The sequence below is a fragment of the Schistocerca gregaria genome, chromosome 1 (genome assembly GCF_023897955.1).
Source record: "Schistocerca gregaria isolate iqSchGreg1 chromosome 1, iqSchGreg1.2, whole genome shotgun sequence".
Taxonomy (NCBI): domain Eukaryota; kingdom Metazoa; phylum Arthropoda; class Insecta; order Orthoptera; family Acrididae; genus Schistocerca; species Schistocerca gregaria.
Window position 1 is genome coordinate 215597408 of NC_064920.1, and position 24570 is coordinate 215621977.

Consider the following 24570-nt stretch of genomic DNA (forward strand, 5'->3'; position numbering starts at 1 on the left):
GGTGATGGTGGGAAGGATTGAGAGTAGTGTCAGTCATTTCTGGGCATGATGATAGTAGCCAAAGCTCTGGCAAACAATGTGGTTCAGTTGCTCCAGTGTGGGATGGTACTGAGTGATAGAGGGGGTGGTGGGAGGATTAGCGAAGTGTGACTGTATGGTACAGGAAATCTGCTGATTAGGTTTGGGATATAGTGCCTGTCTGTGAATGCCTCTGTGACCTTCAGCATGGCAGGCAATAGAGTTCTAGCCGCTGCAGATATGATGTCCATAGGTGCCCAGACCATATGAGGAGGAGAGGTTTTTTTTACAACTGTCAAAATTCAGGTACTGTAGTTGGCTTGATACTGACAGATGTATCAATGGAGCCATCAGAGAGGTGGAAGTTAATATTCAGGAAGTGTCAGGTGAAGCAAATGGGAGGGAAGGGGAAGGTGGAGGTGAGGCTGTGGAGGAATGAGAATAGGGTGTCTTGGTCCTGGGCCCAGATCATGAAAGTATCAGTGAAGCTAAACCAGACAAGGAGTTTGAGGAGGTAAGGAAGACTTCCTCTTGATAAGAGACAAACAGTATTGGTGTACGAGAGTGCCTAGCAGGTACCCATGGCCTCTGTGGATTTGTTTGTGTCCTCCCCTCAAAGGAATAGTAATTATGAGTGAGGATGTGATTAATAGATGTATAAGGAACTAGGTGGTGGGTTTTGAGTCAGATGGGTGTTGGGAGAAGTAGTATTCGGTAGCAGCAAAGTTATGGACACAAGGATTGTTGGTCTAAAGGGAGGTGGCATCAACAGTGATTCGCAGGGATCCATGTGTAATGGGACAGGGGCTGTTGAGAGTTCGTGAAGAAAGTGGTCCTATCTTTAATATGAGACACTAGGCTACACAAACAGTTGTTTGGAATTGTTGATTGGCAAGAGCGCAGAGTCTTTCAGTGGGAGCACAGTAATCATGCTGTATATTACTTACCTTGCAGATGACATTAATAGTAAAACCAGGCTTTTTGCAAATGATTCAGTTATCTATAATGGCATACTCTCTGAGTAGCTGCATAAATATTGAGAGATCTTGATAAAATTTCAGTGTGGTGCAGATATTGGCAACTTGCTCTAAATGTTCAGAAATGTAAAATTTTGCACTTCGCAAAATGAAAAAAAGTTTCTTATGACTATAAAATCAGTGACTCACTGTTGGAATCTGCCAACTCAAATACGTGGGTGTAACACATTGTAGGGATATGAGATGGAATGATCATATAAGTTCAGTCATGGGTAAAGCAGGTGGTAGATTCCGGTTTATTGGTAGAATACTGGGGAAGTGCAGTTAGTCTAAAAAAGTGACTGCTTATAAATCACAGATATACCAAAGGAACTGAACTAGCAGACTCCTGAAGACAGATGTAAACTATCCAGAGGAAGTCTATAAACAAAATTTAAAGAACCAGCCCCTCTATGTATAGCTCACACAGAGATCTTGAGGATAAGATTAGAATAATTACTGCATGCACTCAAACAATTGTTCTTCCTGCACTCCATACTTGAATGGAACAAGAAGAAACTCTCATAACTGGTACAGTTGTATGTACCCTCTGCCATGCACCTTGGTTTATGAATTTTGGGAAGTTTGGGTGTATGGGAGTCATCGAGGTGAGGAGGGAAATAGATTAAACGGAATGATTCAGGGATGGGTGCATAGATTTTAGTAGTGATTAGAAGTTACTCTGGATTTATGGAATGTATGGCAGGGCTTGTAGGGAGAATAGTCCTGTGGAAGAGACAGATGCAACACCTGCCTAATTCTCCCAGCCAACGCAACCTACTCTTAATTCTGCCACAGGTTTATCCTATCCTGTCAGAGGCAGGGCCACCTCTGAAAGCAGCCATATCAAATACCAGCTCTGCTGAAATTTCTGCACAGCATTTTGTGTGCGCCTGACTACTACCAACTCTCCACTCAAATGAATGTTCACCATCAAACTGACCAAGAGCACATTTGATCACCTAATGGCAGGACACACTGCTGAGCATAACATGCTTGATTTCAGTGGCTGCTTCACAATCTGGCATGCGTATCCTCCCCTGCAGCATACACTACTGTGAACTAAGAAGGTAGGAGCTATCCTTCCAACACTTCCTTCATATCTTTAACAATCCTGACCTCAGTCTTCAATAACTCCGTGTGCCCCATCCTTGTCTTGAGTCTCCCATTGATCTGTTCTATTACCCCCTTCCAGTCCACTCCTTCCTGCCATCCCCATTATCCAATACGAATTCACAGGCTCTGGTGTTTGTGTGTTTCATTCCATCTCACTCGTGCTGCATCCCTTCGAGCTGTCAGCCATCCTTCCCGAACATTCCCTTTCCTCTCTCCACTTCTTTTGTCTCCCCGCATCCACCCAACATAGTCAGTCATCCCACTCTACCTGCCAAACTTCATTTAGAGTTAAGGTAACAACTTGCAGAAATGTAGAAACATTGAGTCACCATCAGGGGTGTAAAAAGAAAATGAAAACCGTGCACCTGTGCTTGCATGTGTGAGTGTACACACACACACACACACACACACACACACACACACACACACACACACACACACAAACTGTTCTGAAGGCTTAAGCCTTTTTGCAAATTCAGTCAACGAGAACAGCACAGGCACAACATACAAGTACTGCCATAAACAGAATGTGCAACATTTTTTAAATATCATCAACTCGGAGCTTCTGCTTTCTGTGTAGAGCATTTGAATTTGTGGATCACATTGTTCTTACAGGAAAATAGAATCATTATTGCATTTTAATAGAATTATAGACTTGGTTTGCAACATATTTAATTAACAATGGGAAGAGAGTCCACTAAAGTGCTTCTCACATTAGATCTTACTTCAATAGTCGGTGAAGATAAATTAATATTTTCAGAATGAACATGAAAGCACATTATCAATAGCTAATATTCTTGACACAAAAATATGATTCTGGAATGTACCAGTTTCTATACATTGTTTGTGATTTATTGTATGGAATAAATGACATATATCACTGAAGTTTGACAGTGTTGCTCAGGTGGGTACAGCAGATTTAGGTGGCTTAGTGATTAACACACTCATATTTGAAAGCAGTGAGGTTTTCTATGTACTCTGGCCAATTGTAACTGAATTTTTTTGTGGCTTCACTAGCTCTTGTAGATGAATTCCAGGACCATTCCTTCAAAGACAACTGTCACAACAGATTATGTGCCCTGTCCTCCTCCCCCATTCCAAACTTGTACTCATGGGAGGAAGTTATGATTTTAAAGAGAAGTTGACGAGAAGATCCTTGGGAATGGAAAAGCTGACACTGGACAGGATAGACAAGAATTGTTCATGTCCTCTGTAAACAATACCTTTTAAATGATCAGAGAAAATCACAGAAAAGTTAAATCTGGAAGGCAATCAGGCGTTGCACCCTGTTCATCATATATATCCGTGTGTTCTGTGCTAAGATCAGGACAAAGCTATCACAACTCACTTCCCAATATAAATCCGGTCTGCTCTTTTTTTTCACATGTTAAAATATATCTTTATTTGTTTTGTGATATATATGCAAAAGGTAACACATATTTTGAAAGGCAAATCTAAATAATGGTATCCATCCTCGTAGTAGTAGTAGTAGCAGTAGCAGTAGCAGTAGCAGTAGCAGTAGCAGTAGCAGTAGTAGTAGCAGTCGTCGTCGTAGTTGTAATCCCCCGCCACCCCCCCCCCCCCCCCTCTCTCTCTCTCTCTCTCTCTTCTTTAGTATTAAATTGACAATTCCTTGATGTTTCAAGCCATAAATTTCTTGTCTTTGCAATTCTGTTTAGTACTTCCTCATTAGTTATGCAACCTATGTCAATATATTTATGTAACACCATGTTTCAAAACCTTCTGCTGTCTTCATATCTCAGCTCTGTATCATCCACATTTCACTTAGGTTCAAGCTTACACTCCAGACAAATACCTTCAGAAAAGACTTTCTAACACTTAAATTTATATTCGTTCTTAACAAATTTCTCTTCGACAGAAGCACTTTTCTTGCAATTGCCATTCTACATTTTATATTCCTTTTACATTGGTAATTGCCAGTTATTTTACTACGCAAATTGTAAAACTTATCTACTACTTTCAGAGTCTTATTTTCTAATCAGATTCCCTCAGCAGCACTTGGTCTAATTCGACCACATTCCATTATCCTTTTGTTTTTGTTGTTGTTCATCTCATATCCTTGTTTCAAGACATTGTTCATTCCATTGCAGTTCATAGTTGTTTGCTGTCTCTGATAGAATTAAAATTTCATCAGAAAACCTCAGTTTTTATATCTTCTCCTTAAAATTTAATTCCTTCTTCAAATTTTTCTTTGGTTTCCTATACTGCTTGCTCAATGTGCAGATTGAATAACATCAGGTACGTTCTACAATCATGTCTCACTCTGTTTTCAACCACTGCTTTACTTTTGTGCCCTTAGACTCTTACAACTGCCATCTGGTTTCTGTATTTTACTTCCGTTACCCTCATAATTTCAAAGATAGTATTCTGTCAACATTGTAAAAAGTTTTCTCTAAGTTTACAAAAGCTATAAACTTTTGTTTGCATTTTTTAACCTATCTTAAGAGAGATTCACATTTTCCAACATTTCTTTGAAACCCAAGCTGATCTGCCATGTTTGTTATAAAATTATTTCAAAATTATTGAACGTTTGGCAGAATAAAAGAAACTATGAGATGTTAACTAAATGTTTACAGTGTTGTTGCTGGAAGCCCAAAACTTGTGTACAAAAAGCCCAAGTGCTACTAAATGAAATTATTTATGCTTGTTAACAGAGATCTGTGTATTATTAAAACTTAAAGTAATTTTGCAACAGGCATCTTCATGCCAGGGCTTTCACAATGGCTCTAAAAGATTTTTCCTTCTCATTGCAACTTGTGCATTCTTGACACCATTTACCCCTTTTTCATCTTAATAAGGAAAAAAAAAAACCTTTCTTTATGTAAGTTTGTGTTCGTGCAGCTATTTAAAATGCTTATTGTGGTGTATTTTGATGCTTCAGCCATACAAGGTGTCATTTCCATTCAAGCATTGTAGTTTGTTATATAATTGAGTGTCTTCCAAGAGTTGTTGATTCAATTTTAGATTTATCTGGAATTATTTGTGATCATATTTTCCCCACATAACTAGTTACCTGCTTGTTTTGCAGCAAGAAAATGGTTACAAACCTTGGTATGATGACAACAGAGCCCCCATCAAAGTTCAAACTGTTTTCTTGGAATATTGATGGACTGTCTGAGCATAATCTTAAAATTAGAACCAAAGCTGTCTGCAAAACTATCCAGTTGTAAGTAAAGATGTTTCAACATTCTGAGATTGTATTTATGTTAATTTTCTAAATATTCTGTACAATATTGTTGTAATTGTTGTCTTTTAATTTCAGTGAAAAACCAGACATCATATTTTTGCAAGAGGTTATTCCAGAAACATTAAATTACATCAAAGACAAATTGCCTGAATATGTGTGTATTGCTGGCAATACTGAAGGATACTTCGTGGCTACCTTCTTGAGAAGGTTCACTGTGTACTATGATTCACATAGGGTTGTTGAATTTCCAAGTTCACTAATGATGAGGAACTACATTGCTGCAGAGGTTTGTCAATAACAGTCTAAGCATTCTTTACTTCAGTTTTAGTCGCATACTTGAAATACTGTCTACCCCTTGTAAAACTTAAGTGCCTTAGAAAACATTTGTGGACAATGATGTAAAGATGGCATAGAGGATGATGTAAAGCTGGCAAAGTTTGCTTAATTGTATAATGTTGTTGTTTTTAATCCTACAACTGCACATTTTTTTATGTGGTTAAATTTAAGTGCACTGTGGTGACTCTTAAGATTCAAGCTTTTTGACTCTTTTTGTTTGACTTCTACAAGTTGAAATACAATTTTCCCCATAGATATCATATCCATGGAGCTGAAATTCTATCACTTTTATGCCGTGTGAGTATGCTTTAATACAATTAAGAAAAGATACTCATTCTTCAAGTTATGTCTCCTCAACACATTATATTTAAAGAATTTCTGTTAATTAAACCCCGAGACACTTTTTTTTTTTTTAAAAAAAAACCTGCTGCCACCTGATAAGTTTATTATTACTTGTGTTATTTACATTATGGATTATTTTTTTTATTGTGGTGACAAGTGTGAGTTTTCTCTTTCTTTTTTTATAAGTTGTTGTTCTTATTGATTAGTACTTTTCCCCATAAGGTTTCTGTACCATTATTCTTTTCCTGGCTTGTTCCATCATTTCCACTCCACACCAGTTCCCCCACCCCCTCCCCCTCATCCAGGCGCTCAAAACTCTTCAGTGAGTATGTGCTTGGCTAACATGGTATGGGGCCACCATTTTTGCAACATTACTTTTTCTCTGCTGCTTGCTTATACTTCTACTATCTCATTCCCTCTGTGCCTCTATCGGATGGTTTTCTTGGTGCAAATCTTGCTTGGAGTGCAAATTATTCAGGGAAGGTTGTCCAAGGTGGGGTGTGCTCCACATTTGTGCCTTTCCATCTGTGCACCCTTCCATTTAATATGGTAATAAAACCAAAACCCAGTATGGTAACCATCCAGTTTGTGTGTGCGGGCGGGGGTCAAGTACCTGCACGGTTGGTAGTGCTCTGACCACGTCAGAATCCCACTGTTGGTGCCTGAGCTGAAAACTCCTTATGTATGCAAGAGAGTATGTGCTGGTTGTTACTGGGGCAGTGGGACTCAGAGCAATGGTTTACAGGTCAGGTAGCCTTTGCTGAGGCTGAGTGGTGCCCATGGCGAGAGCCCCTGTTCAGAGTGGGTGGCAGCATAGTGGATCAGCTGCAGATTAAGTGGATGAAGTGATCTCCTGCTGGTGGCCATAAGGCTCCAACAGTGCATATGAAAGGACAGTCCTCTTTCAGTGCAGAGAGATATGGCCCTAAAATGTCCATTCTCTTGCTACACTGTGGAAATAACATAAGGCTAAGTGGCAAGCAAAGCAATACTCCCTGTAATACTTGGTTTGTACAGTGGCTGATGGTGATTCCTTATTGGCCACAAAGCCTGTGTTGTGAGTGGAGAACTGGAAAGACAAATTTGTGGAAGTGGCTGCCATCTCTAAAATAGAGTGGATCAACTTTGATCAAAACAGCATCCCGTACCCAGTTACGGGCACTGCTTGCTTGTAATGAGCTGGGTGACTTACTGGTGACTGCCATTCCCCTTGAAAGTCCAAACTCAATTCCGGGCATCATTTTCCACAGAGACCTACTCTTATTATCTGATGATGAGCTAAGTGCCTACTTGACCTTCAGCTTGGCACTGGTACCTTCACCTTGGCCTTTTGAGGGCAATTCATTGCCTGAAAAGGTCAAGGTGATGGTACACCGATGCAATGTGAAACTGCGTGTTCCCCTTTCCCAAAGAGATGCAACCCAAATGCTTGAAATGTGGCCACATGTCTTCATGAGTCAATGCTTGCCCCATTTGTAGAGATTGTTGACGAGCACTGCTTGCGAATGCTCCCTGTGCACCTCCCTGTGTCTGTGTTAAATGTGAAAAACACCACTCTCCATGTCCATCAGACTGTACTGTTTTCCAGATAGAAAAGAAAATTTAAGAATACAAGACTGGACATAATCAGTTACCAAGAGGCCAAGAAATAGTAAGAGCGGTTGCACTCAGCATGCCAAATAATGTCACATGCTATAGCTATGACAACGTCACCCCCTTTGGTGACTGTACTCCCGACCCTGACACCTTCTACAGTGGGCCCTCAGGACCGCTTGACCATGCTAGTCACTGTGATGGTGGGGAGCTCCCTCATGCTGCTTTTTCCATACCTACTTTGGGATTGGTGGCTTCCCACCTGCCAGGAACATTGGTCTTTACCTCCCAGCGGGAGACAAATGACCTTCCTCTAGTTTCTCTCTCCAGGGAGGGGTCGCTCGGAACACTTGCCTCCAAGGTTTGTGCTGTTCTGCAACCAGATGCCAGCCAGTGCTGAAGGAGCCAAGAGCTGCTGGTTGCAGGGCTTCGCGATCAACATCTTTACCTGAAACTGATTCAGAGAAGCCCTTGCAGTCATAGAAATTATCTAAGGGGAGGAAAGACAAGAAAAAGTCCCCAAGAAGAACGACATTCCAATGGTCCTCATGCACCAGATCCTGCCTGCTCCACTTCTGTGGCCGAGACAGAGATCATGGCGGCCCCAGAAACCCCCGTTTGCACCACACAACAGAACCCAGAGCATCTGTATATTGATGACATGAACCTCTCAACCAGGGGCAACAGGTGGCTCTATTGCATAACCTACCACCTTGGTCTTCTCATGGCCTCACTGTTAATCGTCAACATTATTCTCCAGTGACATTGTAGCAGTTTTTTCTACCACCTGGCTGAGCTATGACACTTTTTCAGCAGTTCATGTGCTTTCTGCATTGTCGTTCAGGAGACTTGATTTCCAGAAATAATGATCCCCAGCCCTTTGTGGGTAGTGGGGATATTATAAGAATCGTATTGCCAATGACAGGGTGTCAGGCAGAGTTTGCACATATGTTCTAGACACACCGTATAACTGAACTTGGGCTTCTTAATACACCTTTGGGGCTGTGGCTGTTCTGGTAAGGGTATTTTAGGATATTACTTTCTGCAGTGTTTACCTCCCTTCAAATTGTGAATTATCTCAGAATGTACTGTTTGCATTCTGTTTTCAGCTCCACCCCACCTATCCTAATTTTGGGTGATTTCAATGCCCATAACCCTTAGTCAGATGGAAACACGGTCACTGACCGCGATAAAGACCTCAAAAATTTGCTGGCGCAACTTGACCCTTGCCTGTTGAATAATGGTGTCCCCACACACTTCAGTGTGGCATACAGAACTTTCTCGGCTGTTGACCTTTCCATTTTTCACCCTTGTCTTCTCCCATCCATCCACTGGAGAGTCCACAATGACTTGTGTGGTAGTTACCACTTCCGGATTTTCCTTTCCCTCCCTCAGTGTCACTCATCTTGACACCTGCCTGGATGGGCTATCGACAGTGCTGCTTGGGATACTTTCACCTCTGCTGTATGGAATTATCGACGAGACAGTCCAGAATACAATTGCAGACATCCTTTTGGCAGCCGATTTAGCGATCTCTTGTTCCTTGGGCACCCCTATGGAAGACAGCACCTTGATGGTCCTAGGAAATTGCAGATGCCATTCAAGATCATATTTAGGCTCTATAACGCCCTAAGTGGCGCCCATCAATGGATCACATCATTGCTTTTAAGAGGCTCCTTGCCTTGGTCTACCACCTAAGGAAAAGATGGAAGCAAGAGTGCTGGGAATGGTACTTTCAACCATTGGACGACGTACATCTCTTTCGCGGGCTTGGGCTGAGATCAGATGTCTGTGGATACCACACACTTGCATGTACCTGGTATTCCCTGAATGGCACTATCTACACTGCTGCAGATGCCACCACCAAACATTTTGCTCTGCATTATGCTCAAGCCTTTTCTTTCTGGTATTGTAATTACAGTTTGTTTGCAAAGAGATTAGTGAGGCCTCCCTAATCCTGAATCGCCAGAAGTCAATAGGAGTCGATAGACTTCAGTTCACTCAAGTTTCGCCATGTGGCTGTTGCCAACATCAGCAATCTGATACGGAATGTTGCATATGTAGCCATTGTGAACTGACTGTTGTCCTGCATTGAGTTCTGTAGTAAAATAATACATCTTTTGACGAGTGATGATGAAGCAGTTACTGGCCCATCATGGACAACACCAAAGGCTCCTTCTACTTGTCAGAGAAGGACGAGGGGCTGCTCATTACAAAATCGAACAGGCAAAATAGTTAAAAATGTTACTGAATGTTGGAAGCAGGAGAGCAGGAATAGAGAGTTCCTCCATCCTCTCTTAGCTGACAAGATTTACGGTGATATAAGCAGGATCAAGTTTCAGATCTGTGTAAAGAATTTTTAGATTTTGCAAAGAGAATTCTGGGAAATCGCCAGAAACTCCTGGCAAAAAAATAAGTAAATTTCAGTTCAACTAAAATTCTATGTTAAATCCATAAAAGGTGTTACTGTAGTCAAATGAACTCTGGAAACTTTGAAAGATGGTTTGCAAATATTTTTTTTTTTTTTGCAAATCTTCCTCCAAACTTAGTCACTGTAATGGACAACACTCCATACCATAGCGAACAGGTGGAAAAAATACCCACAAAATATGATACCAAAGATGGAGATTGGAATGGTTGAAAAAGAGGTATGTTGCCTGTAACAAGAGCATGATGAAGCAGGCTCTGTTTACATCAATTCAAGCACATAGACCAGCTAAAAAACATGATCGACAAAATGGCAAAAGAGGAAAGCTATTTTTCCACTTGCCGCCCTATAACTATGATTTCAGTGCGGTTTTGTAGGGGGTACGGATTTAGGGACTCTTGATATTGAGCGTCAGTGACAAGGGTTGCAAAGGTCATTATTTTGTCAGGAAGGAAGCAACACTTTGTGGGTGGTGAAGTGGGCTCTTTCCTTGGCTCAATGGGTGAGGTCTGAGTGAAACATTGGTGGTTCCACTACCAGTTATTTATTGAGATATAAGACCCTTCAAACAAACAGACTAATACATTGTGTTTTAACTTGCTCAGTTCCTTGTAGCGATGGAGTCATAGCTTGCAGATTCTGGTGACAGCAGATGCGACGACGTCTCGTGTCGCAGCGGCGCTCTGGGGGCTTATTCTTCCATTCAGTACAATGCCTGTGACTTACTGCAGTGATGGCTTAGTCTTCTCCTTGTGGATTCACTCGTTGCGTTATTAACAACTGACTGCAGCAGGAGGTGGAGCTGTCCTCCCGGAATCGAACCAGCGACCCTCAGGTGCGGCATCTTCTGGCGGAGTTCAGCAGTCTCTGAGTTCACAGGTGACCCATTTGGGGAGGCCGTAGTCCCTCACTAGCCACCTGTGTAGTTACCAAACATTTTTCTGGTAACATCTGGTATGGCATCTTCTGCCTTGACCTATTGGTGCAGTACCGGCATCGTCTTCTGTCGAGCAGTGTAGCGGCTAAGTCGTCGTAGCGAAGTATGATGATCATTGATTAACCATTGGTCCGTCTGTCCACATGATGTTTCTTCAAGTCTTCTTTCTCCCCTTGAAGGACCTCTCCAAAGGATCACCTCATACCCATTTATCGGAGGTATTTATACAGTGTTTTTGCCAATGTCACGAAGTTTCTGGGGCGGGGACTGACCTTCGGTTGTTGACCTATGCTTCTTATGTTGGGCAGAAACGTAGTTAATGTCCACACATCCTGTCATCGTGCATGTTAGTTCCATACACATACAGTTTATGGAGCATTGACTACTGATGTACAAACAGCACTTGTAGTTGTTCTCCTTGGTAGTGCTGCCTGTCTGCTCGGTCTTTGATCTGTTGAAGCACTGACTGCTGCTGCGCAAAGTCTGCTGGCCATCGGCCTTCTCACATTGGGCAGAAACATGACCATTGTCACACATGTGCCGTCTTTCCTGGTTAGATTGCTGCCACTTACAAATATTGTTGCTAAACATGTCAAAGTCTATAAAAAGTTCAATTAATGTATAGTAAGTCATTCTGCTGTGAACAACCATAAATAACATGTAATTATTATACATATTTATTATACACACTTCAGTATGGGCAGAAGAAAAATAGTTGTTTAGAGCGCAAAACATTTCAGGGGACTTGTCCAAAAACAATCTGTTTAAGATTGAAAGGAGTCCTTTCTGTCAGAAACTGCTGATGACTGGGAAGAACACTGCAGGAAGGTCCAGCAGTTGGAAGAAGATTACTGGAGATGTGACGCTGTCATTGAAATAGCAGTATTAGACAAAATCATTATCAGTACTGGTACTGCAGTTGCAGTTGCAACAGTAACACATTAGGCACAGATGGAGAACTTAATGAGACTGAGTCATTGATTTATATGTATATACATTTGCTATGTGAATAAATGTTTAAAATTTAACACATTCTTTTTTTATTGCTGTATTGTAAATTTTAATATTGTTTGTTTTTAATTTCGAGTTGTCTGTGAGAATTAATACAGAATTAGTAGCCACAGGTACCATCATTCAGCAATAAACTACCAATTTACATTTCACAAATGCTGTAAACTTTTATTACGCCCAATCTCAATTTTTCCTTTCGTACACATACCATACATAGGAGTTGACAGCCATTGTGCCAGTGGCTAATCAAGGGTACTGTCAGCCCAAATTGAAATAGTGTTGCCACCACTGTTTGACGTTAGCATGGCTTTTTACCTCTGCACTATCCCTCAGCCCTCAGCAGCCTGTGTGCTGTGAGTCAATAGGCAGAGCTTGCTTACTCCAGTCCTCGCACTCCTCTGATTTGCTCTTCTTTGTGTGAAAAAACTGTATGTACATCATTGCTCCTTTTGAATTGCAGATTATTTACATTTGACTTCACGGTGGAATAACTGTCTCTCTCTCTGTAAATTGCCATGAATTACCTAGATCTTTTGTTCAGCAAAGACCATATGAATCATTGGTGTACACAATGATGAAAAGGTTCTTATTCTGCAGTGCTTGGACCCTTATTTACACCTCTTATAAACAGAAATTGTCCCAATATTGAGCCCTATAGTAGGCAGAATTTAATGATTTTCATTCTGGACTGTTTCCTGTCTATCTAATTTTCCTACACAATTTCAGTGCATTGTTGCTTTTTTTTCAGATATGAGTCTGGTGACATCATAAGATCAGCACTGACAATATCATTTGCAAATTTGGACAGAAAGTATGTGGTATACCGTCCCGAAGGCTTTGAAAAAGTATACAAAAACTCCTGCTACTAGCTTATGTGCATCGTTTTTGTGTGATGCCTTACATATAAATTGTACTGCTGCTGACACTGTGCTACGCCTTCTGAAACCATGTTTGAAATCTCTTCCCTTTTCCATACTGCTATAATCTGTCCAGTGGGCTTAGCTCTTTTGTAAGCTCACGCATGGTCCACATGGGGTTCCGAGCTATTGTGGCTCTTTCTTACTTCCCGGACTGCTTTTCCTTCCCAATGTCTCTCTCCTCGCCCCTCCCACTCTGCCTCCTCTTCCTCCGTCTCTGGCACAGTGGTTAGCATACTGGACTTGCATTCGGGAGGAAGACAGTTGAAACTCACATCCGGCCATCCTTATTAAGTTTTTCGTGATTTCCCTAAATCGCTTCAGGCAAATGCCAGGTTGGTTTCTTTGAAAAAGCACTGCCGACTTCCTTCCCCATCCTTCCCTAATATGATCAGACCGATGACTTTGCTTTTCAGTTCTGTATTCTGCTCTCCATGTGTGTTAATTATCAGAACCATCACTTTTCAAGGTATCTGGATTGTTCAGTTTATAAGAAGGAAGAGAAGATACAGGAGTGTAAGTCCATTGATTGTTGTCATTCTCTGAGGCTGATCAGAAATGTGATGGTCTTCAACCTGCGTGTATGACATCTGACTTTACCTCTGTTACCCCCCCTCCCCCCCATGCCTCTTCTTTATCCCTGTCCCACCCCCTCTCTTCTCCCCCTCCCCTGTGGTTTGCGGTTCCCATGCCCACCTTTCTGGATGCTGCTGCCCCTACCCTGTTACAGAAGTTTCCCACGTGCTTAGTGTCTGCCGGTAGGACCACCTTTCCCAGGCCCCTCCCTCTGGTGGCTCCCAGATTGGAGGCCTGCTGAAACAAGTCGCCTGTGGGATCCTTAGTCTGTATGTCCAAAGGTTGTGCACTCTCTCTCTCTGTTACACATCTCGCTCAAACCTGCTATCCGTTTGGGCCCTGCTAGCCTCAACTTAAGAAAGAGGAGGAGAATCATAAGTCGCAGGACAAGGCCCGTCCTGTGCTCTCAGAGCTACCGACTCCCCCTTTGCAACTGGTGTCTCATCTCTTATCTGTGGATGTTACCCTGTCCTTGTTGGTGACAGTTGGTGTCCCAGCAGTTTGACTGGTTTCAGCCTATTTGCCTCCCACTTGGATCGCCATTCCATGTGTATTGAAAAGAATTGTAACGGATACTACTGCCACCTTCTGGATCCCTACTTCATGCTTATTCAATGGATTGTTACGGGTACTACTGTCAGCTTCTAGAGTTGCAATCCCTTATATCCTTTTATTCTTCATGGTCTCTGTGCTTTCTGTTAAAGCCGGGTTGGCCCTTTGGGTGTTTCCGGTGGCATTTGCGCCTTGGTCCATAGAGACATTAGTATGTGGATAACCCCTTTGTGCAACATTGGAAGCAGTTGCCATCTTGAAGGCCACTTGGCCTCTGCGGTCACATTTTGCAATATCTCCCTCGGCCCTCCCCCCTCCCCCCCTCCCCCCCCCCCCCCCCAGCGAGGTGTTTCAGTGATTAGCACACTAGACTCGCATTCAGGAGGATGATGGTTTAAACCCACATATGGCCATCTGGATTTAGGTTTTCCGTGATTTCCCTAAGTTGCTTCAGGCAAATGCGGGGCTGATTCCTTTGAAAGGGTACAGCCGATTTACTTCCTTAATCTGATGGGACCGACGACCTCTTAGGTCTCCATGAATCCATGAGGATGGTGTTCCACATGATTCTATATTAAGTGTCCTTTTCCCTGTAGGTATTAATGAACTCGTAGCCTCCATTGGACCAGTAGTCACCCCTGCTCTATATGTACATGATTCTGTTCTCTGGGCTAGTTCCCAATCAGTGGCATCTGTGTAGCACCAGTTCCAGGGTGCTATCTGACATGCTTCTACATGGACTCACATGGTTTTAGGTTCTCTTAAATGGCAGGTGGTCCATTTCTGTCACTGTACTATGGTCCGTCCCGATCCAAAGCTCTACATTGGCTCTCAATGCCTGACTGGTCCCCTAGTTCTGTTTCTTGGGTCTTCTTTATGACAAAAGGCATACTTGATACTCAAATCCGCCTTCTGAAGACTAACTTTACCTAAAGCTTGCATAAGTATAACCTTCTTTTATATGTGTGTTGTCCTCCCACTGCTTGGTGAGTAGTTTTTTTTATCTGTCCAATTACATTATGTTGACATAAATTGAATATTTTCATTGCTATAAAGTAAAAACGATAAGTTTTTGTCTTTTGACAATGTACCTTTAAACAGTTCATTCACACATGAATTTCCTGTTTGACAGCACTATAGTCTTTATTTGTAATATTTTAGTACTACATCTAAAAGTGTTTGATTACTATATATTCTCCCAGTATGGTTAGATACAGACAGTTGGTAAGGGAAATCTTGTACCTATTTTACTAATATTTATGAAGGTTGCATTTTGGAAACATTCATATGTTTTGCTTTACTGCGTTTGCTCCTTCGAATTTAGTATTCACACGCCAACACTAGTAGATCATTAAAATGTGAAACAGAAGATAAAATAAGGTTTGTGGTCCTAATTTCCTGCAGCCTTCTTTTTAAGAATACCAGAAAACTTGCAGTACCCCCCCCCCCCCCCCCCCCCCCCCGCTCTCTCTCTCTCTCTCTCTCTCTCTCTCTCTCTCTCTCTCTTTCAGCATGATTCAATCCTGCCAGAAACAGCGAAACGCCACTTGAACATAGCTTCAGAAGTTTTTCACTGTTTGCTGGCTTAAATGTGCTAATAATTTTATACTGTTTGCAGATTAGTAGTGATGCATCACCCATAACAGCATGCATATAAATAAGCTTAATAAATGTAAACTGTTTATCCATAATAAGGAAAATTTTGGCAGAATGTAAAAAAGTTAAGGGTAAAGGAGACCCAGTAGCAGAAGGACTGTCTCATAGACGGGCATACACTTTCTTCTATTCTGTATATGCCTGTCAACGACTCAATGCCTTTTCCATTCAGTGAACGGTCTCCTTTATTCCTAAGTTATTTACCTGTAAATTTTGTGCATGGATTGCACACTCCGTAGTCCCCCGCTCCCAATTCTTTAGAAAATCAAACTCTAATGTATAAAACATTTTCAGTGTTTGGTTGATGTAAAAATGAGTTAAGGTGTTAAATATTTTGTCTTCAACATATAAAACCATTATAGTTGAAAGACTAAATCCCTAATTTTGTTGGCTTTATTAGTTTTGGATTGTTCAACCATGTTGTTGTTGTTTTTTTGTTGTGGTCTTCAGTCCAGAGACTGGTTTGATGCACCTCTCCATGCTACTCTATCCTCCACAAGCTTCATCATCTCCCAGTACCTACTGCAACCTACATCCTTCTGAATCTGTTTACTGTATTCATCTCTTGGTCTCCCTCTACGATTTTTACGCTCTACACTGCCCTCGAATACTAAATTGGTGATCCCTTGATGCCTCAGAATATGTCCTGCCAACCGATCCCTTCTTCTAGTCAAGTTTGCCACAAATTTCTCTTCTCCCCAATTCTATTCAATACTTCCTCATTAGTTATGTGATCTACCCATCTAGTCTCCAGCATTCTTCTGTAGCACCACATTTAAAAAGCTTCTCTTCTCTTCTTGTCTAAACTATTTATTGTCCACGTTTCAATTCCATATATGGCTACACTCCATGCAAACACTTTCAGACAGGACTTCCTGACTTAAACCTATACTCAATGTTAACAAATTTCTCTTCTTCAGAAACGCTCTCCTTGGCATTGCCCGTCTACATTTCATATCCTCTCTACTTTGACCATCATCAGTTATTTTGCTCCTCAAAAAGCAAAACTCATTTACTACTTTAAGCGTTTCATTTCCTAATCTAATTCCCTCAGCATCACCCAATTTAAATCGACTACATTCCATTATCCTCATTCTGCTTTTGTTAATGTTCATCTTATATCCTCCTTTCAAGACACTGTCCATTCCATTCAACTGCTCTTCCAGGTCCTTTGCTGTTTCTGACAGAATTACAATATCATCAGGATACCTCAAAAATTTTATTTCTTCTCCATGGATTTTAACACATACTCTGAATTTTTGTTTTGTTTCCCTTACTGCTTGTTCAATATACAGATTGACTAACATCGGAGAGAGGCTACAACCCTGTCTCACTCTCTTCCCAACCACTGCTTCTCTTTCACACCCCTCGACTTTTATTACTGCCTTCTGGTTTCTGTACAAATTGTAAATAGCCTTTCGCTCCCTGTATTTTACCCCTGCCACCGTCAGAATTGGCAAGTATTTCGCCTGTCTCATGCATCTTGCTCACCAGATGATAGAATTTTGTCAGGACTGGCTCTCCCAAGGCTGTCAGTAGTTCTAATGGAATGTTGTCTACTACCGGGGCCTTGTTTCAACTCAGGTCTTTCAGTGCTCTGTCAGACTCTTCACGCAGTATCGTATCTCCCATTTCATCTTCATCTACATCCTCTTCTATTTCCATAATATAGTCCTCAAGAACATCGCCCTTGTATAGACCCTTTATATACTCCTTCCACCTTTCTGCTTTCCTTTCTTTGCTTAGAATTGGGTTTCCATCTGAGCTCTTGATATTCATGCAAGTGATTTATCCATAGACTAATGGAATAAGTTTAGAAAAGGTTTGAAATTACATTAAAGTCAGGAAGTTACAAAGTGTTCATTCTCAAATACTTGATTAATATTGTGTGGGTAATTTATGCACCATTACCTCAAGACATATACTTAGTGCCTAACTTTAAGACTTGCCTTATTGTGTTAAATCTTTAACTTAATGTTATACCTCTTAATGAGTGGATTATCATACCATTTTAAGTTTGGTCAATAATGTGTGAAGTACTGAAAATTAATTTTTTGCTGCCCCTGGAAGCCTTGAGATAGGCAACGTGCAACTTGGATGATGTACTGATCTAGCAATGTAGTAATACGCACTGAGATGACAAAAGTCGTGGGATAGCGATATGCACGTAAACAAATGGCAGTGGTATCCCGTACGCAAGATATAAAAGGGCAGTGCATTGAAGGAGCTGTCATTTGCACTTGGCTGATTCATGTGAAAAGATTTTTTATGTGATTATGCTTGACAACAGGAATTAACAGACTTTGACTGCGGATTGGTAGCTGGATCTAGATTCAGGGGACAATCCATTTTGGAAATCATTAGGGAATTCAATATTCAGCGGTCCAGTGACGAGAGTGCCAAGAATGCTAAGTTTCAGCCATTACCTTTCACTATGGACGATGCAGTGGCCGACAGCCTTCACTTAACGACCTAGGGCAGTGGTGTTTGCGTATAGTTGTCATTTCTAACAGACAAGCAGCACAGTATGAAACGACCTCAGGAGTCAATGTGGGAAGTATGATGAATGTATCCGTTAGGACAGTGTGGTGGAATTGGGCTTTCATGGGCTATGGCAGCGAATGACTGATGAGTGCATTTGCTAACAGCGCGTCATCGCCTGCATCTCCTCTCCTGGGCTTGTGGCTGTATAGTTTGGACCCTAGATGACTGGAAACCCTTCTTTCACTCTAGATAAAGAACTTCTTTTCCCAAGGAGAAGCTGTAACGAATGCCCATGGTGGACCAGAAACTACTACATGGCTCATTTCATCTTAAGCGCAGCACATGGAGATGAAAAACTGCATTCATCATCTGCTGTGTCAGTACTAATGTACTTAAACTGAACTAAACTTCATCTGAACAGGCCTTCGAAGCCGCAATGGCACTGACTGACTGTCCTGTCATCCTCTGCAGACAGGCATCACTGGATGCAGATATGGAATGGCATGTAGTCAGCACACTGCTCTCCCTTCTGTTGTCACTTTCTTGACTGGAGCTACTACTTCTCAGAAGTAGGTCCTCAATTTGCCTCACGAGGACTGAGTGTACTCCACTTGCCAACGGTGCTTGGAAGACCGGATGGTCACCCATCCAAATGCCAGACAACACCGATAGTGCTCTCCTTCGATGATCTTAATAGGAACCGGTGTTACCGCTGCTACTGTGTATGGTATTGGTTTATTAATATGATTGTTTATGGAAGGACTCTTGAGCACTAACAGACAAAAGGCTTTTGAAAGATCAAATGCTATCAGATTTCTGCCTGAAATATTCAGCATTACTGGTCAGGGGACCAAACAACATTTTTCACTATTTCCTTCTGAAGTCAGAAAAGATTGAACACAGAAAAACTGATTTCGTTCTGTTCCACATTGCCTTTTGTATAATGTACTAGCAGTTGGTTCGTTGTGAATGAAGATAATTTATTGCTGAATACTGATATGTGCACCTGGGCTGTTGATCCTTGTGGATGGGGAATTCTCAGATAAACAAAAAGTGTTGAATGTACTCCAAGGAAGTTTTGAGATATCAATAATTTTCATCAGTGATGAGAAAACAGTGTCTTGTCACTTTTCACTGTCACTTGTGAGTCCAATATTAAGAAAACATTGGCTTCTTACATTTTGTCAGTGCAGTACTTTTCACTTCCATATTTTAATTTATAACATAATATCAGCTAATCAATTGCAGAAAAAGTATTTCATGTATTATTGCACACAACTAGTCCTACAACTCTACTTCAATGGGACACTGGGACGAGGTATTCTCCAGGGAGTATGAATAGTTTGCAGCCTGTTTGTGCCGAAAGCTGTAATTGAACTGGCATTCTTTTTAGAAATAGTTTTTATTCGCACACACACACACACACACACACACACACACACACACACACACACACACACACACAGAGAGAGAGAGAGAGAGAGAGAGAGAGAGAGAGAGAGATGTTAAAGAACTGAGGAGATAGGTAACTAGAAAACTGGCTTGCAGCTGACTGCCAGTTGGTTCTGTACGATATCAGGTTTACAGTTTCTGTATCATTAGTTTAATCTGTCCCTGTACGGGGAAATGAGGGTTCAAGATACATTTGTCAGAAAGGAAATGCTTACATTATTGTGTACTGCTTGTCTCTTATAAATTTAGAAATTTGTAGAATTGTTAAAATGTTTGACTATAACATTGGCATCTTGTAGACACAATGTTTCAGTGTAAATCAACTCGTATTCCATAACTTGTATCTATGCATTCTCAGTATCATTATGTACAGTTTACTAACATATGTTCCATAATTTTTGTAGGCTCATATTGGACCCTTAAATTTATTGCTCATTAACACTCACTTGGAGAGTACTGCAGACCATGTAGCTGAAAGAATAAATCAGTTGAAGAGGATATTTCAGGAAATGTTGACGTGTCCTGAAGAAAGGGTTGTTATTTGTGGTGGAGATTTGAATTTGAGGGAAAAGGATGTAAGTATACATATTTATCAGTTTCACTCATTATTTTTAAATTCAATGATTCAGTTGTACAGTGAAGTTACTCTACTCTTGTCTTAATTCTTTGTGAATGACAAATACTTTTGAATGTAGAGGTGGCTACTGACAAATTTTACTGTGTGTTTACACAAGATTGCAAGAAAACACACATGTTAAAAGAAAAAAAATTTCACATGGATGGTATGTCATATCCAGTGCAATTACTAAGGAGTGCTTAAAAGGAAGCTCAGAACCTCTTACCTACCCACATAACTGCATTAAAGGAAACATTTCTCGAGTTGTGAAACCAGTGTATAGAGAAGTAAGGAAGGTATCTCAAACTATAGCCCAATATCGTTAACTCCCAGCTTTAGCAAGATAATACAAGGTGTTCAACTTTGCTTCCGCTTTCTTCTTCTTCTTCTTCTTCCCTTTTTTCCCCCCCAACATTTGAGGCTTTTATGAAACAAATTGGTTACACATGTATCATTCAAAGTATTTTCTGTCGTTGGTCACTACTTTCTCCCATCTTTCGGGCAGTGTACGAATTCCGTGCCAAAAAAATTGTTCATATTTTGAAGCGGTCCATGAATCGATCCAATTTGTGACTTCTTCATGAGATCGGAAGTGTTGGTCAGCCAGGCCATGCGCCATTGATCTAAATGGGTGATAGCCAGAGGGAGCAATGTCTGGAGAATACGGCGGGTGGGGTAGGACTCCCATTTTAATGTTTCCAAGTACATTTTGACCTCTTTTGCAATGTGGGGTCGAGTGTTGTCGTGCTGCAAAATCACTTTATCATGCCCCTTGCTGTATTGTAGCTGTTTGTCTTTTAATGCTTTGCTCAGATGCATTAATTTCGTTTGATACCGAGCACCTGTGATTGTTTCATTTGATTTTAACACCTCATAGTACACGACGCCGAGCTGGTCCCACCAAATGCAGAGAATGATCTTGGAGCTGTTAATGTTCGGCTCGGCCGTCGATATGGAAGCATGGCCGGGATATCCCCATGATTTTTGTGTTTAGGGTTATCATAGTGAACCCATTTTTCGTCCCCGATCATAGTGCAATGCAGAAATCCCTTCTGTTTTTTTCCTCTGAAGCAACTGTTCACAAACACACAAGTGCCGTTCGTCATCTCTTGAATTCGGCTTGTACAGGATCCAAGTTCTTTCTTTCTTAATCATGCCAATAGCCTTGAGATGTTTTGAAATGGCTTGCTGTGTCACTCCCACTAATCGTGCCAATTCTTCTTGAGTTTGACGTGAGTCTTCAGTCAGCAATGTCTCCAATTCTGCATCTTCGAAAACATTTTCTCTTCCACCACTATGCCTGTCTATGAAGTTAAAAATTACCGTTCTTGAAGCTGACAAAAGCATTCGACACGGTAAACCATAGCTAACTTCTCAAAAAACTGGTCTCCCATATATTAAGCTATGCAGATGACAACTCAGTTCTAATCTACGATAGGTAATATAAGGAGCTGTATCATTTGCTACTAGTGATGTAATAGCAGTAACAATTTTCAGTGGTCAGGACCCAGGACCTCAAGGTGAATGTCACCAAATTTAAATTACTGATTTTTAAAACAAGCAGTTCTCACCTCAACAATGTAAATGATGTACAGTATTGGCCCAATAATAGGCCGCCACCACCACATATAATACACATTCCTAACTTAAGAGGATGAGATAAAACAAATGTTTTGCGCAAAATAAGCCACATACTAATTGATAGAAAAATAGCTTGAAATCTACTTCTAGTAGCATGTAAAATGCAGTTATGTACCACAAACATTTGTGCTAACAAATGATACGAGAAGTTGACACCGAACATACTGGTACCCTATTTTGTGTTTTTCGCTCTCATCACTATCAGTTGTATTATTCGCTCCATCACTCTCACTACCATCAATTTCTTAATTCCCTTCCCAAATTACGTCATTCTCGGTGCCATTCAGTGCACTCGATATTCAGCCATTTCTTGAACCCCATGGTAGTGCACTCTGATGACCATGAAGAAAGAATCCATTCACACAGAAGCGTCTTTTTAATCTTTACCGGTTGGCAAAAGACATGAGATTCTTCCAGGAGCCAATCCGAATATATTTTTCAGAGTTTGACCTTGAATGGCTTGTTTAATATCACATCTAACACCTGTAGTTTTGACGTCATTCTTCTAGACATTGTGATAAGATCTGTCTTTTGTGTAGCAAGTTTATCTTTTACTTCAGCATTTAGATGTCTTTTAAAAGCATCCAAAACTAGCATGGCTTTCTTAGCAAGCTCTGCCCTAGGTCTGAAAAACCAAACAGTAGACAGTTGGTCAACAATCAGTTGCATTTTTATCTAGCCCTTTTCTTAGCAGCAAATCACTAACCCTTCAGGAAAGTTTTCTGTATGTATGGCGTGTCTGAGTGTCTAACGGAAATGAGTATGAATGACACTTCACACAACTGAATGACGTGCCACTGAAAGTTAATCGTTTTCTCCTCAAAATACATCGGCATACTCTGTACTAGTGTAGTACATTGTCAGAGAGCAAAATTATTTCTCCACGTAAACTGATAACAACCAGTACTTAGATGGAATTCTCCTTGCAGCACATTTAAGACACTTGCTATTTCCAAGGCCTTCAGTTGGATTATTTCTCATGAGATAGGTGTCCTATCTTTTCTGTTATATTGCACATACACAAGTTACGGATATATGCCACATTGTGGCTCCCTGAATGATTTTCTCATGGAAACTACATTGTTCCAGTTTTCTTCCGAAGTGCCTCAACTCTGCACATTAGATCACTCCAGGCCATACTTTCTTCTGGCACCTCTGTTGGTTGTAGTTTTGACATAAAAAGTCCTCCCATAGTGCTCAGAGCCATTTGACATAAAAATTCCATGGCTTGACAATGCTTTTCAATAAAAAAGATAATTCATATCAGCATATAAATCAAGTTTCTTATCAGTATTCAACTGAAATAAAATTGTAAGCTAACAAATCAATAGACCTAAATGATGTTAATGCCAAAAAAATACTGGTAAAAGTTGGCATTGTTGTGTAATAAAATGCCTTGCCACTAGTTCTGGTTACAGACTGAGCATAATTTATTTAGAGCAAGTAGTGGATAAAAATTCCACCCTAACTTTTAGAGGGTGAAATTTGAATAAAGAGTGCTGCTTATTTGTGGGCCAATATGGTATTTCAACATTGGTAAGTAGCTGGAAATCGCCCTGACTATTGGCAAACGATTGACAGCTGCTGCGAATTGGTGTGTTGGAGAAGCTCCTGAGAGTAAAGTACCTGTGATACCAGTACCTGAGGTACCTCATGTACCTTCCTTCTCTGTGGATCCTGCCTTCTCTGCACAAGGTATAGGATCTGTCATTGTCCACTTGACTGCGAGTGACACGTCAATGGTAGATCTAGGCATCCTGTACTAGGTGGACGGGAACCACGGAGGACTCATGGTGTTGTACCGGTCCTGCTGCCAGTGGAACTCACTTCACCTGTTTTGGGAAACCTGTTCTGTCCAGTATCTACATCTACATGCGTACTCTACAAATCACATTTAAGTGCCTGTCAGATTGTTCATCAAACCACCTTCACAATTCTGTATTACTCCAATCTCATACAGCGTGCAGAAAGAACAAACACCTATATCTTTCCGTACGAGCTCCGATTTCCCTTATTTTATCATGGTGATCATTTCTCCCTATGTAGGTTGGTGTAAACAAAATATTTGCACATTCGGGGGAGAAAGTTGGTGATTGGAATTTCTTGAGAAGATTCTGTCATAATGAAAAAGCCTTTCTTTTAATGATGTCCAGTCCAAATCCCTTGTATCATTTCAGTGACACTCTCTCCCATATTTCGCGATAATACAAAATGTGCTGCTCTTCTTTGAACTTTTTCGATGTACTCCGTCAATCCTATCTGGTAAGGATCCCACAGTGTTCTAAAAGAGGACGGACAAGCGTAGTGTAGGCCATCTTCCTAGTAGATCTGTTACATTTTCTAAGTGTCCTGCCTGTAAAATGCAATCTTTGTTTAGCCTTCCCTACAACATTTTCTGTGTGTTCCTTCCAGTTTAAGTTGTTCATAATTGTAATTCCTAAGTATTTAGTTGAATTTACGGCCTTTATGTTTGACTGATTTGCCATGTAATCGAAGTTTAGCGTATTCCCTTTAGCACTCATGTGGATGACCTCACACTTCTTGTTATTTAGGGTCAATTGCCAATTTTTATGCCATTCAGATATCTTTTTGAAATCGTTTTGCAATTTGTTTTGATCTTCTGATGACTTTATTAGTTGATAAATGACAGCGTCATCCGCAAACAACCTAG

The 24570-nt window shown here is 40.9% G+C and overlaps 1 protein-coding gene across 11 annotated transcripts in view; it reads left to right on the forward strand.

The window, feature by feature from the left end:
- The window catches only part of LOC126337031 (tyrosyl-DNA phosphodiesterase 2-like), a 126777-nt gene that overhangs the window by 75253 nt on the left and 26954 nt on the right, over positions 1-24570 (forward strand). For all 11 annotated transcript variants that reach the window (XM_050001361.1, XM_050001408.1, XM_050001383.1 and 8 more), the window contains 3 exons: positions 5200-5337; positions 5434-5644; positions 20047-20217. In XM_050001361.1, the coding sequence (XP_049857318.1) occupies positions 5200-5337; positions 5434-5644; positions 20047-20217 (520 nt within the window). The remainder of the gene's footprint in view (positions 1-5199; positions 5338-5433; positions 5645-20046; positions 20218-24570) is intronic.